Consider the following 12,570-nt stretch of genomic DNA (forward strand, 5'->3'; position numbering starts at 1 on the left):
GGCTTGGCTTGGGATAATCAGTTCATTTCTGCATCTCCACTCCCGCCTTGCTCGGTTGCTACCCGGGCATGTCTGGGAGATGTGGTTCTGAAATACAAACGCCATAAACCTGGCCAGAACAAAGGCTGATAGGCATTGCAGAGGGATCACTTGTCCCAATGTTTTCATGTATGTTCATGAATTCTGCTAAGTCAGGGACTGGGTGCCCTTCCAACTACCCTACCAGATGGGTTAGGTCAGGCTCTGGCAATGCCCAGACAGGCCTCTTACCCCAGGATCTTTAAAGCAATTCATGGTGATATGATCAGGAATGTAGAAATAGTACAAAATACAAAGCACTAACTTATCATAAAAAGAAGTAGGAGAAATGGAATTGGGAGCCGTTAATGCAGGCTTGCAGAAGCAAAGATTGTAGAGCCTCTTGGCCGATTACACTGAACGGGGAACTATCAGCATATTTAGACACGGAAGAACACATTTCAGGGAAAAAATCGAAACAACATTTTGAGGAATTGTATAATAAAATTGTAGAGGAGCAGCTGAATGACTCTGCAGGAAGTCCCGCCCCTCCTAATACCTGTATGCTGGCAGCCTGAAATTGTGCCATGTTTGACACCAGCAGTTGCAACTATTCCACGTTGCCTCTTCGAGAAAATGACAGCCTGGGAAGCCCACTTATCATTTTAGCCAGTACCCAAGAGCAGTAAATGCTGTGGTATTTCCTTCATTCCGGGACATGTCAAATCCTGTGACAATATTGCCATGTATGCCTACTGAATCTACCCATTTCACAGTAGTAGACCTGTTTTCGGCAATTTCCTCTGTCCCCATATACAAAGATAGCCAGTACCTATTTGCATTCTCACAAATAAGAATTCAGTACACCTGGACCAGATTACTCCAGGGTTATTCTGAGTCACCTACCTTCTTCTCGCAACAACTGAAGAAAGATCTAGATTATATAACATTTCATGGAAAAATAGTGTTAGTCCAGTATGTGGGCCTCGTACTGATCGACTCACCTTCTTATGGCGCATGCAATCATGACACTCAGGTCTTGTTGACAGTCCATGCATAGAAACGATATAAGGCTTCAACGGCATCTGGGCCCTCGACATCAGATTTATGCCTGGCCCTTGGACTGGATGTAACTGGGAGCATATAGGATTTGTTGGGATGTGAAGGAAACTAGGATATCCCTAGGTAGGTTCTTGTTTCATGGTGAGGACAAGTGTGTAGAGTTGCTTAAAGTTCCTATGAGAGTCATACATTTCTTTTTGCAGACAGTAGGTAGACGTTTTAATATTTAAAGAAATCTGTATGCATCCAAATCACATGTTTAAAGGGACGGCCCCAGGTACTGCCTAGGCATTTTGAAAACTCAGAGACCTTGATGCCAAAAGTCAAGAAGATCACAAGTATTCAGAAAACTCTGCAGGTGTTAGAGTTATGGTTTAATGAGCAGAAGAAGGAATTTGAAATACCTCACACTACATCCATTCTATGTACTCCTGCTGATATAATGTGTGCTATTAGTAAAGAAGTCTCTGAACAAACCTATATCATCACAACCGTGTGTTTAACCCTGTTTTTCTTCTTATTAGCAGCTACCATGTTCTGCTCCTCCAGATATTGTAGTAAGAAGTCGACCATGATCATTAATGTATTTTTTTATTTTTATTTGAAGAGCACCTACAGCTCAGAGGCCTTGAGGTGCTGTTACAGGAAAATGTAAGAAGGCTTGGTTCAGGATTACATTGACAGCGGCCCAACAGTGTAGATTCTTAGTTACAGATACATGTGGTTGAATTAATTAATACAAAGGTAGTTATAACATTAGTATACACTGAGTGATGTTGTAAGTTTCAGCTGGTGCTGAAAATGTGTCACATACATGAGCTATAGTGATAAGAGCGGGTACGGTGTACAATCATACAAATAACCTAGTTTTAATTGCTTTGCGGAAGGCTATGTGAGAGTCAATCAGTTTAATGTGCGCAGGTAGAGCGTTCCAATGTGAAGCGGCCATAGCGGGGAAGCTGGTACTGCCTGCACAAACTCTACGGGTCTTAGGAATGGAAATCAAGTTGGCGTAGGCCCTTCTAGTGGGCCTGGATGAGGTAGGCCTAGCACCCCATACCTTTGGACCAGGTATGGGGTGCCTGGCCATGTACGCATTTATGCATAAAGGTGAGGGTTCTAAAGACAATTCTTTCTTTAACGGGAAGCCAGTGAAGCTGTCTCCTCACCTCTGAGATGTGGACCCTTTTAGAAATACTGGCGGAGGCTCTCATGGCATTGGTTTGTGGCAATTGGAGTTTGGCAATATTTTTGCCAGAGGACTCCACAAGTAGGGCATTGCAATAGTCCAGTCTAGATCCAAGTATTGCCCTTGCAATGGTAAGGGAGTTTTGTTGAGATAAGAAGGGTCTGGCTCCATTAAGCAATTTGGAGTAGTATGCTGAGGAGGAGGCAATAGCACTCACCTTTCTGTTCATGGTCAGATTACAGCCAAGATAGACATCCAGGGTCTTGACTTTTTGAGACACCATGATAGGTATGTTATCATTGGTGAAGGAACTATACTGTATGTATAGTTTACTCAGAGTGGCTGGGGATCCATTTAACAGAAGTTCAGTTTTCTCATTGTTGAGGCATAACCAATAGTCTGCCATCCAGGATTGGATCGTTGAGTAAATGTAATTGAGGGTGTTCCTGTTGGACTTGTTATCTCCTGAGAGAGGGATAAGCACCTGGGTGTCATCAGCATAGTCGGTGTATGCGATGCCCAGGGCATCCAGCATGTTAAACAGAGTCCTCGTGAATAGGTTGTAGAGGGTGGGCGCAATGCATACGCCCTGTGGGACTCCGCATTTGATGTGACTTGGAGTGGCACAGGCTGAGTCAGAGAAGACTTTCATAGCCCTTTCCTGTAGAAATGAGGTGATCGAAGCACATGCCCTCAGGGAGAAGTTAGCCGCAGTGGAGAGGTGGTGTCATAGTGTCTTGTGATCCACCAGGTCAAATGCGGCGGAAAAATCAAGGAGCAGAAGGAGCGCAGGTTTGACTGCGTCTCTGAAATCGTCCATTTGATTTTTTAGGTCTAAAAGAGCCGTTTCAGTGGCATGTCGTGGAGGGAATCCTGACTGCCGAAGGCCAAGAAGACGGTTGTCTTCAAGGAATTATTGGACTTGCAGCTAAGCTGCCTTGGCCAGGATTGTCAATAAAAAAGGGACAGTAGTAATGGGTCTATAATTCCCTGGCACGGTTATTAATACAGAGCCCTCCAGTTCTGCTAGACACAGCTTGCCCCATGACATGTACTCGTCCTTTTTCCCCCATGAAATAAGCAAGGAGTCACATGCTCTACACCAAGAACTGAATGAGCTAATGCAAGTTTAAGTGGGGTTTTAATAATATTGACTGATGCTTAGATAGTGGTAAAGAGGAGAATTAAAGGCTGAAAATTGACGGCCCTATTGCGATAAATTTCAACACCTGTGAAAACGAAGAAGAAAACTTGCATTACAGTTACTATGGTAGATGCATTGCAAGCAAAAAAGGGGTCTCTATGGAAGTGTGAAACCCCCAGTCATTGTAAAAAATATATATGTGTCGTCCATCAGGCACAGGGTGAACCATGAAATGAGTGGGCAGAGCTAGGGGGTTTTCCTTTACTGATTTTAAGTGAAGAACACGTTTCTTTTCTGCCCCTTCACAACATCATCCCTGTTGCCATAAGGCTAGTGGTTTTAATGTTTCATTTAAATCTTAGCAAACCTTGATTAGAGTGTCCTTCAGCCCACATTCACTGCAGGTATTGTCGGATGCTATAATTTGGACTGGGCGTGTGTGCGTATATTGCTCAGCACAAACATTTGGCCTGAATTGTGTTACTGGAGCGAGTTGACCGAACTTGAGCCAGTGGATGGCACCAGTCTGAATCAGCCATGAGATTGGACTTCACACCAGTGCCAGCAGTAGTCATGGAGTGGAGGCCCTACGTCCCTCCCTTGAGGAGGATCTCAGTGGAAGTGAGTGTGAGCCGCCATTTTCACCCAGCACACCACCTCGTGACATGTTATGAAGATGAACACGATGGACTGGTCCCTCTGGACGATGGGAATCTTAGTTCAAGAAAGAGGCAGGAATAGCGTGTCGGAAAGGCCCTCTAAGTGTCACTTGAAGTTTCAGGGTCGATCGTCTCAGAATACATAAAAAAAAGCGGGTTTGAGGGTGGGGCAGGTTATTTGTTTGGGAATCGGTTAATGGCTAGGATGCTATCTGCATGTCTTGCAAGCAAAGTCGAATAATCAGTTTTGCTTTGTGATAGTCTGGAATGTAAGACAATTCTGTTTTTGATGTTTATAGACGCTCTTACATAGCAGGAGGCATTTAGGACAGCATTCACTATGAAGCCTTAACATGGAGAGATATTCAGGTCCGCCCGGTTTTCCATGCATTATTTGCTCTTTGTAGTGCACAATCAAATTAAAACGGAGGGGACTGCACCTATATGCATATGCATGCAGCGCCTTAAACATTAAGGGCACGAGTAGTAAACTTGCCCATCATGTCAAGCCACTCAACTCACTCATTATCGGTTCCACACCTCTGCAGACAATCTCCAAGGCTTGCCAACACAGGGGCGTAATTTGGGGGTCGCCAGAGGTCGCAGCCGGATCCACTGCGTTCTCCCTGCCGACCCGTGACTTTGACTTTGCGACTCCAGAGAACTTTGCCCATATTAAAAAAGCGGAAGCTCAGAGCTTCCGTTTCTTTCAATATAGGTGGTTTTCCTGGGTTGTGCTGTTGTGGCCGGCACCACTGGATCTGTCTCTCTTGCAACCACTAAAAGTTACAGAGCTCTTGAAGAGATGCGGCCCTCTCCTTTGCACCCTCCGCTCCCCTCCCAGCACACGGCACCGGCGGTGGGTGGTCTCGTGGCTAATTGCATTTGTCATCCATGATGGCAGTAGCGTGAGTGCGTGCACGGCCCCTGCTCCCTGTAAGAGTTTGATCACTGGGTAGAAACTGTACTGATGTATTGTGAAGGGGAGACAGTTGCTGGACTCAGACATGCCAACATTCTGACGCACCTGGTAAAGAGATTTCGTCATAGAAATCGGGAGATGGAAATTTTCCCCAATGCATTCATTGGGGCTAGAAGTATTTTAGGCGGGCGAATGTGAAAAATTGCAATATTTTTCATTGAAAAGTCGTGAATCTCCCACCTACATCGGGAGGGTTGGCATGGCAAGGCCAACAGAAGAATTAGTAAGTACTAATGGTGACTGCTGTGGGTTTTAGCAGGTGTGGTGGCAACACACATCGGCTAATGATTCTAAAGCGTCCATGTTGTGTTGTGCTGGGTGTGAATGCAGGAGCATGATAATGCTGAGGGAATGTTGGTGTGCTTGAGAGAATGTTTGTGGGTGAGTGCAGGAATGCCTGTCATGAAGGTTCCAAGAGGAGTCCATTGGAGAAGCCTATCCTGGGTGATGGGACCCAGTGGTTTAATGTTATCATCTTAAGTTGTACTGGAATAAACCCTACCTGTGGAACCTGACAGATGTGTCCAAGCAACCTGCTTTTCTACAGTCCACTACAGAGATCGCATCGCACTTAATCACATGTCCAAAAGAGGTAGGTCCTAAGGAGTATTTTTATTTTAGACTGGGTATTTGTTAAAACATTTTGGGTGGGAATTGGAGCGCGCAGTTACTTTCGGTGATTTTGATGACGTACTTACGATTACAAAGTATAATCGTAGTTTGCATAAGAGAAAGTCGTATCTACATAGATGTTGCATGAATTATAAACCCCGCGTTTGTAGCTCTGCCCGGCACACCTCGCATTGGAGATCCGCAAATATAGATGCCTAAAAAGTCTTTTACGCAGCAATTTGTATGGTGCTTTTAAAGTCTGTATGTCTGGCATGTTTGTTTCCCTAAGTACATGGGATCTGAAAGTATAGATGCAGCCACTGTTGAAACCTGTTTCTCCATAAACTTGAATGGTGCCATCTTTGGTTTGACGTTACCATTTATGCAGCACTGAGACCAATGGAGATTGGTGGGGACTACAGCCATGGGTCCAGGTCAGTTAATAGGTTGAGATATGTCATGAGTAATGAAGATGGCCATATATGCGCTTATTTGTTTCATTCTAATTTTAGCATTAGGTGACTATATGGCACAGGCTGCTGTGCGGCAGGATCCAGTGAGTCCTTTGGGTTGACCATCAGAGGAGGGTCGGATTTGTTGGAGTGAGGGGGTCTGGGGGTGAGTGAATCAGACGGACAGTGCGCTCCCTGAAGCATGCACTTCTGATTGTCTCTGTGTTTATGCAATGCGAGCACAATGCATATTGCTGCTGGGTGGGAGTGCTATATGTTTTCACAACTGATGTTGAAATTCAACGTGCTCGTTATTACTTTGTTGTCGGTGTGTGGTGGTGTGTGCTAGATTATTTGTTAGGAAACCGCAATTCCCATCACACCCTAGAAAGCTCCCACTTCATTACCAGGTATTTACAATTTCAGAAATAGGCACCTCATTTTAATAGAGCTACTTTGCAAAGTTGATCATTTTAGAAACAAGGGAATGCGTTTCCAAGCGCTGTTTTTTCTGTTCAGTGAGCACACACAAAACAAGACTGCAGAAGGAGAAGCTGAGGTCTGGGAGAGATAGCTCAGCTGGTTCACACCCTTGCTGCTCAGATATGCGTATGTGTGTGTATAGACTTCAAGAACCACTTGTAAAGGTGACACTGTCTTTCATTCCTAAACAGGGTTTCATGTAGGGGCATATGGCTAAGATCACTTTCATGCATACAGTGGCTGGTGGGAGGAACTTAGTTGGTGAGTGCTCTGCAGATACAAATCCCAAACAAAGGAGTATCTGGCTGGGAATCCTCTTCAGACGTAAGCAAAATTATAAATATCCTGATTTATTAGTGTTTCCAGAGTTGGCGGTCGTAACCATATTTTTCTTAGTGTACTGGAACAATGCTATGTGATGCCACTTCCTGTTTTTTTAAGGGGTGAAAGATTGTGTGACATCACTTCCTGAGGGTTCAAATGACATCACTTGCTGTGATGTCCTCAGGGTTCTAGGGTCATGTGATGTCACTTCCGCTACCTACTCCTGGCATTTTGTTGAAATGACGTCCCTGCCAACAATGTGACCTTTAATTGTCCTGTAGGCTGGCAAGCAGGGAAAAAGAGAATGGAATGGGCCTGTTTTAAAAAAAGAGTGTGTTGTGCTAAGATTAGCAGCAAAGTTAGAAGCATTTGCAAGGAAGCAGTCGACTGTTCAGAACACTAAAGAGTGTACATTGAGTTGCAAAGAGGCTTCTACGTTATGGGTGAAGACAGACAAAAAGTAACTGATGTGAGTTTGCAGGCTCCAAGACGCAAACAAGTGACTTATAGGTTGCATAAGAACACTACGTTATTGACCAACATTCGCAAGTGAATTTTATAGGAAAGACACTCATGCTGTCACCTGGAAAGCTGTTAATTTAAAAACAGTAACAAGAAGTTCAAGTCAATGGTTTTTAGGAGCTGGCCAAAAAAAGGAGTGGTGAGGTTGCCTGAAGAGCTTTGCATTATTGAAGCCCTACAGCACTATTACTTTGTATATTTTGTAGGTGTGTTAGATTAGGTGTGGTTATATTGCTGTTGGGCATAGCAAGCTCATTAATTCGGTAAGAGGCTGTCCTCCCAGATACAATCAGGTACAGTTGGTATAAAAGAAGCCTCACGACTCTAAGTAAAGGGCTCCAGTCTTCAGCTCTCCTGCAACTCAATTTGACTTTATTTCTATTACTCTTCCAAAGTAAGCGCTATGAATCAATTAGCGCGCTCCCGCTATAGCGCACAGTCGTCGATTATCCCTGGGGCAGGGAGCAGAAACCAAGCTAGTTTCAGCTCCTTCTCTGCATTCCATAGAGGATCTGGAGCTGGGGGGAGACATGGGTTTGGTGGTGGTGCAGGTTGGGGTGCAGGTGGTGGTGGAGGAGGTGGTGGAGGAGGTGGTGGAGGAGGAGCAGGAAATTTTGGGACCCAGAGTCTCTTTTGCTTAGGGGGCAACAAAAGGATTTCCATCCCCTTTCAAAGTGGATTTAGTGCAGGAACTGGTGATAACCCGGCATTTGGAAGAGTAACCGGATTTGGTGGTGGAGCACGTGGTGCTCGGGGGTATTGGCCTGGTGGGGCAGGTGGGGGCTTTGGCCCAGGTGGAGGCTTTGGCCCAGGTGGTGGCTTTGGACCAGGTGGTGGCTTTGGACCAGGTGGTGGCTTTGGACCAGGTGGGGGTAGGCCGGGGAGTGGATTTGGTGGTGGGCCTGGTGGTGGCCCAGGCTTTCCAGTTTTCCCATCTACCGGCATCCAAGAGGTGACTGTGGACCCAAGCCTTCAGACACCGTTCAACGTTGAGATTGACCCTGAAATTCAGAAAGTGCGAACTGAAGAACGGGAACAGATTAAGGATTTGAACAACAAATTTGCTGCCTTCATTGATAAGGTAAGACTCATTCAAATCTATTAAAAATTATACAGTAGCTCTTAAGATTGGATTATAGATGTGTGTACAGAATGGTGTGGCGCCAATGATCTTCGTCTGAATGCCAGCAAGACGGAGATCCTCCTCATCGGCACACCTTCACTATCCTTTCTGCTCCCTCTCTGGCTGGCCTCCGTTGGCCCTCCTCCTACCCCCACCTGTGAGGCTAAGAACCTTGGGGTCATCTTTGACTCCACACTTTCCTTCTCCGCACACATCTCTAATGTCTCTAAAAAGTCAAACTTCCTACTGCACCTCCTCAGAGGTACTCTGCCTTTACTCTCCTTCCCCAGAAGCTCATGGTCTCCCAAGCTCTATTTCTCTCTAGGTTGGACTATTGTAACAGCCTCTTTCTAAATCTACCTGCCTCTACTCTCCACCCTCTGCAACTAATCCAGAATAGGACAGTGAGACTTGTCCTTCGCCCCAAGCCCTGGGATTGTATCTCTCCAGCTCTGAAATCTCTCCATTGGCTCCCAGTGGATGCATGAATTACATTCAAAACCCTCTGCATTGTCCACAAGGATTTCTGGGGCCTGGTTCCAAAATACCTTCAGCTATCCCTCTGCAAATACCTCCCCTCTCGAGCTCTTCGATCCTCTACCTCTAACTCCGTCAAGGTCAGTTGTTTTTCAAAGAAACAAGCTGGGGGTAGATCTCTGCCTTCGGCTGTGGCCTCCCTCTGGAACAGCATCCCTGCCACTCTAAAACCTGAGGAGAACCATCTCCGGTTCTGGAAACACCTCAATACCTTCCTCTTTGTTTCTGCCTTTGTCCTCCCTCTCCCCTGCTGATCTGTTCTCTCTTGGCATTATGCACCTTGAAACCCTCTATCCTTTGGGCCCAGGTACCTTCTCACCCTGCCACCCTCCCGCACTGCCTCCGGGACACCCCTTGCACTGGGGTCTGTATCTGTACCCATACAGTGCCCCCTTTTTTCTTCCTGCACTTATCAGACCTACCGTGTCTGCTGCCTTAAAACCAACACTTGCCACTTGCTGGCTGCACTACCACTGTTTGTTGCCTTTATTATTAATTTATTTATTATTATTTATCTGTTTCTCCTTTGCTCCACACTCTCCACTTCTCCCCCCTTCCATGCACTTTCCCCCTCCCCCTCTCCAATGCACTTGCGCGTTCTCATTGTTACTGGGCCTAGTAAGATCGCTGTTTTGTTCTCTCCTGTTCCCCTCTTTTGCCTTGTCGCGCTCTGAAACACTTGTGTACGAGCGCGATAGCAATAAAATATCAATATCAATGCTACTTCACTGTAATGTCATATCTGCCTGGTTTGCCAGTCCAACCACTCCAAAATCAAGCAGATTATGAGACAAATCCCTTGCCATTTTAGGCATTACACCATGTAAAATGGTGGATCAGAATGGGCAAATGGACTGGCAATCCCTATGTCAGGATCCAGCAGTGGTAGCTAACTACATATGCAGGTGTCCTTCAGTTCACTGAATCATCACAGTTGGTGTTGTTGTATAGACATAGAAACACAGGCATCCCCCTTTTTTCCTAATCAGAAGTGCGACACATGCAGACATCCCTTTAACCATACACAGATCTTTGGCTAAATGGGCTGCCTGCTGGGGGGGCGGCATATCTGGGGATAGTGAGGGGTTGGGGGGAGTCCCGGCCTTTTAGTAGACTGTCAGGGCTCTGCCCCGGTTAGCATCAACCCACTTAAAGCCCTGCCCACTCTCTGTCTCGGTCTCTCGCCCTCATTCTTTCCATCAGACTCTCTGCCGCTCCTTTTGTTTGTGTGCGTCTGTATGGATTTCTCTATATCTTTAGTGTGTTTTTTACTGTGTTGGTACTTGTGTACAGTTTCTATCCATGCTTTCCTTCCATTGTGCGCATTCCATGCTTTCTTTTCACTGCGTGAAGAGCCATTTCGATGCAATATAACATATGGAGAAATATGCTGAAATAGGCCCGTCCATCTTTTTCAAAATATACTTTCAATTGCTGTGTGTTGTGATATGGAGAGGAAATAAAGATATGTGCATTTTAAATCATTCCAAAAGTAAGGGACATCTGCTCGTTGTATTAACTAGCTGTCAAATACCGCATACACCTCTTTAAGCTCTTCTCATGGTCTTGGCACTTGTAGTTTGCAAGAGAAAATGGTGAGGTATACGATGGGTATATTAGAAGGAGAGGAAGCAAGACAAAAATATTTTGCTGCTTTGTTGATGTGTCCGCACCTGCAAAGATCGGTTCTGTGTGGTGTTTACGCTTGCACTATTTTGTGCACTGTCCTGGGGCACTGGTTAATGTGTGCAACAGGTTAACAATGCAAATTGTTTGTGTGTTTTTTGGTGATATCTGGAATAGACTAGATTGAAGGAGTAGGGATAGTGATGTTAGTGTTTCTGTGTTTGATTCATCTTTAGGTCAAATAAGTGCAGAGACATGTATTGGCCCTGGGATCGTGTTGTTCCTTCTGCTGGCCTGTGTTATTTTGGTGCTGAGTTGTGTTAAGATATTGTGTTGGGAAGGGGGAGAGGTTGTTTGATTTGCAGGTGGTTAGTGATAGTTTCCATACATGGTCCAGGCAGACTAACATGTAACTTCGGCAGATATGTTATTTACTTGGGAAGCATTAAAATCCAAATCCAAATATTCGGGAACTGACACCCAAGTCCTCAAGCCTGCCCGTCTCCATGAAATCCAAAGTGTCATGAACACGTCAATGAGGCAGGTCTTATGAATTCATGAAAGATCTGCTTACCCCATCCCGCCCTTTCAATTCCACCCGAAGTGGACATTCAGGGGTAATCTTATAGGATCAGTGCCATCAGGCAACGCCACCCCCCTAGCTTTGAACGCCGTAGACTGGCTAACCCCAGTAATCCTGTTTAGGTTTAATTTTCCCATTTTGGTTTGGTTTTAGATAGGTGATCAGGTTGGATCGATCCTTTTTCTAAATAGGATCGCTTTAAGGTCTGGTGAAAAGCCAGATCTTGAGTATTTTCCACATGTCAGGATGGCCCCACAATGTTCCTTTGGTAGCGTGATCCAGAGTTTGGTGTGTATGATTGTGATCAATGCGCCTCAATGGCATTTGGTTCCCGAGGTAGGGAGGCACATTCAGGGGTGTCATGCTATGTCATTGAGATTCATACTGTGTGCTGCTGCCATTTTCATTTTCTCCAGGAGCCCAGGGGGATCAGAAAAGGAAGGAGGGTTGGGAAGCGTTTGTTAGTGGGATGGAGAGGGATAGCGCATGAGAGCTTTTACTGAGCTGTTGATAGCTTCAGTTCAGAAAAAAACAAGAGTTGAGTGTTGGGTTTGCTTCTAGATGGTATAGGTTTGGTGCCCTTTGGGGTGTGGGTCTATACAGGATTGATTTGTGGGACTATCACATAGTGCTAGAGATTCAGTATGTTGGTTTAGTGTGATTCTGGAGGGGGTGTGCCTTTTGAAGCGTGATTTCAGGTTTGCGCTGTGCTAGAGTTATGCGTGTGTTGTATTTGGTGTTTAAGTGGTGGGGTTGTAGAACAGTTAAAGGTTTTAGTAGGGATAGTGGTGAGGGTGGTCTGTGGGTTTTTGTAGGTTGGACTGTTTAGGTTAGGCTGAATTCCTTATTTCATGATTGGCAATATTATTTCTTCCTTCCGTGCGGCCAGCCCAGTTGGTTTTGGTTCGATTTAGTTTTGCAATGGTTTGTGGTGCCTTTCCTTGTGTCGAGGCTGGGTGTTTCTCTTCAGTATTGAAGCATGCTTTTAGTAGTTTCCTGAATTTTAGGAGTTCTTAGTTCCTTGAGGAGTGAATTCCAAGATGCAAAAGAGCATTGTTCCACCATATTTCAGTTTTGTGTATTGCTTTGGTTGGAGGCGTATGTCATTGCTAGATCTAAGTATTCGTTTTAGTCTGTAGATTGAGATTTTTTCCTGTATGAATTCCGCTCCTCAACCATGCATTGCTCTGTGCTCCATGCAAAGGATTTTGATGCAAATCCTTTTCGTGACTAGTAGCCACTGTAGGGTTCTCA

At 45.3% G+C, this 12,570-nt stretch overlaps 1 protein-coding gene across 1 annotated transcript in view; it reads left to right on the top strand.

Annotated features, from left to right (window-relative positions):
- Positions 1–7,763: 7,763 nt before the first annotated feature.
- The window catches only part of LOC138582386 (keratin, type II cytoskeletal 5-like), a 72,006-nt gene continuing 67,199 nt past the window's right edge, over positions 7,764–12,570 (top strand). The window contains exon 1 of the mRNA XM_069653651.1: positions 7,764–8,528. Within this exon, the coding sequence (XP_069509752.1) occupies positions 7,851–8,528 (678 nt within the window). The 5' untranslated portion in view covers positions 7,764–7,850. The remainder of the gene's footprint in view (positions 8,529–12,570) is intronic.

Source organism: Ambystoma mexicanum, chromosome 3q (assembly GCF_040938575.1).
Source record: "Ambystoma mexicanum isolate Mex_15411 chromosome 3q, UKY_AmexF1_1, whole genome shotgun sequence".
Lineage (NCBI taxonomy): Eukaryota > Metazoa > Chordata > Amphibia > Caudata > Ambystomatidae > Ambystoma > Ambystoma mexicanum.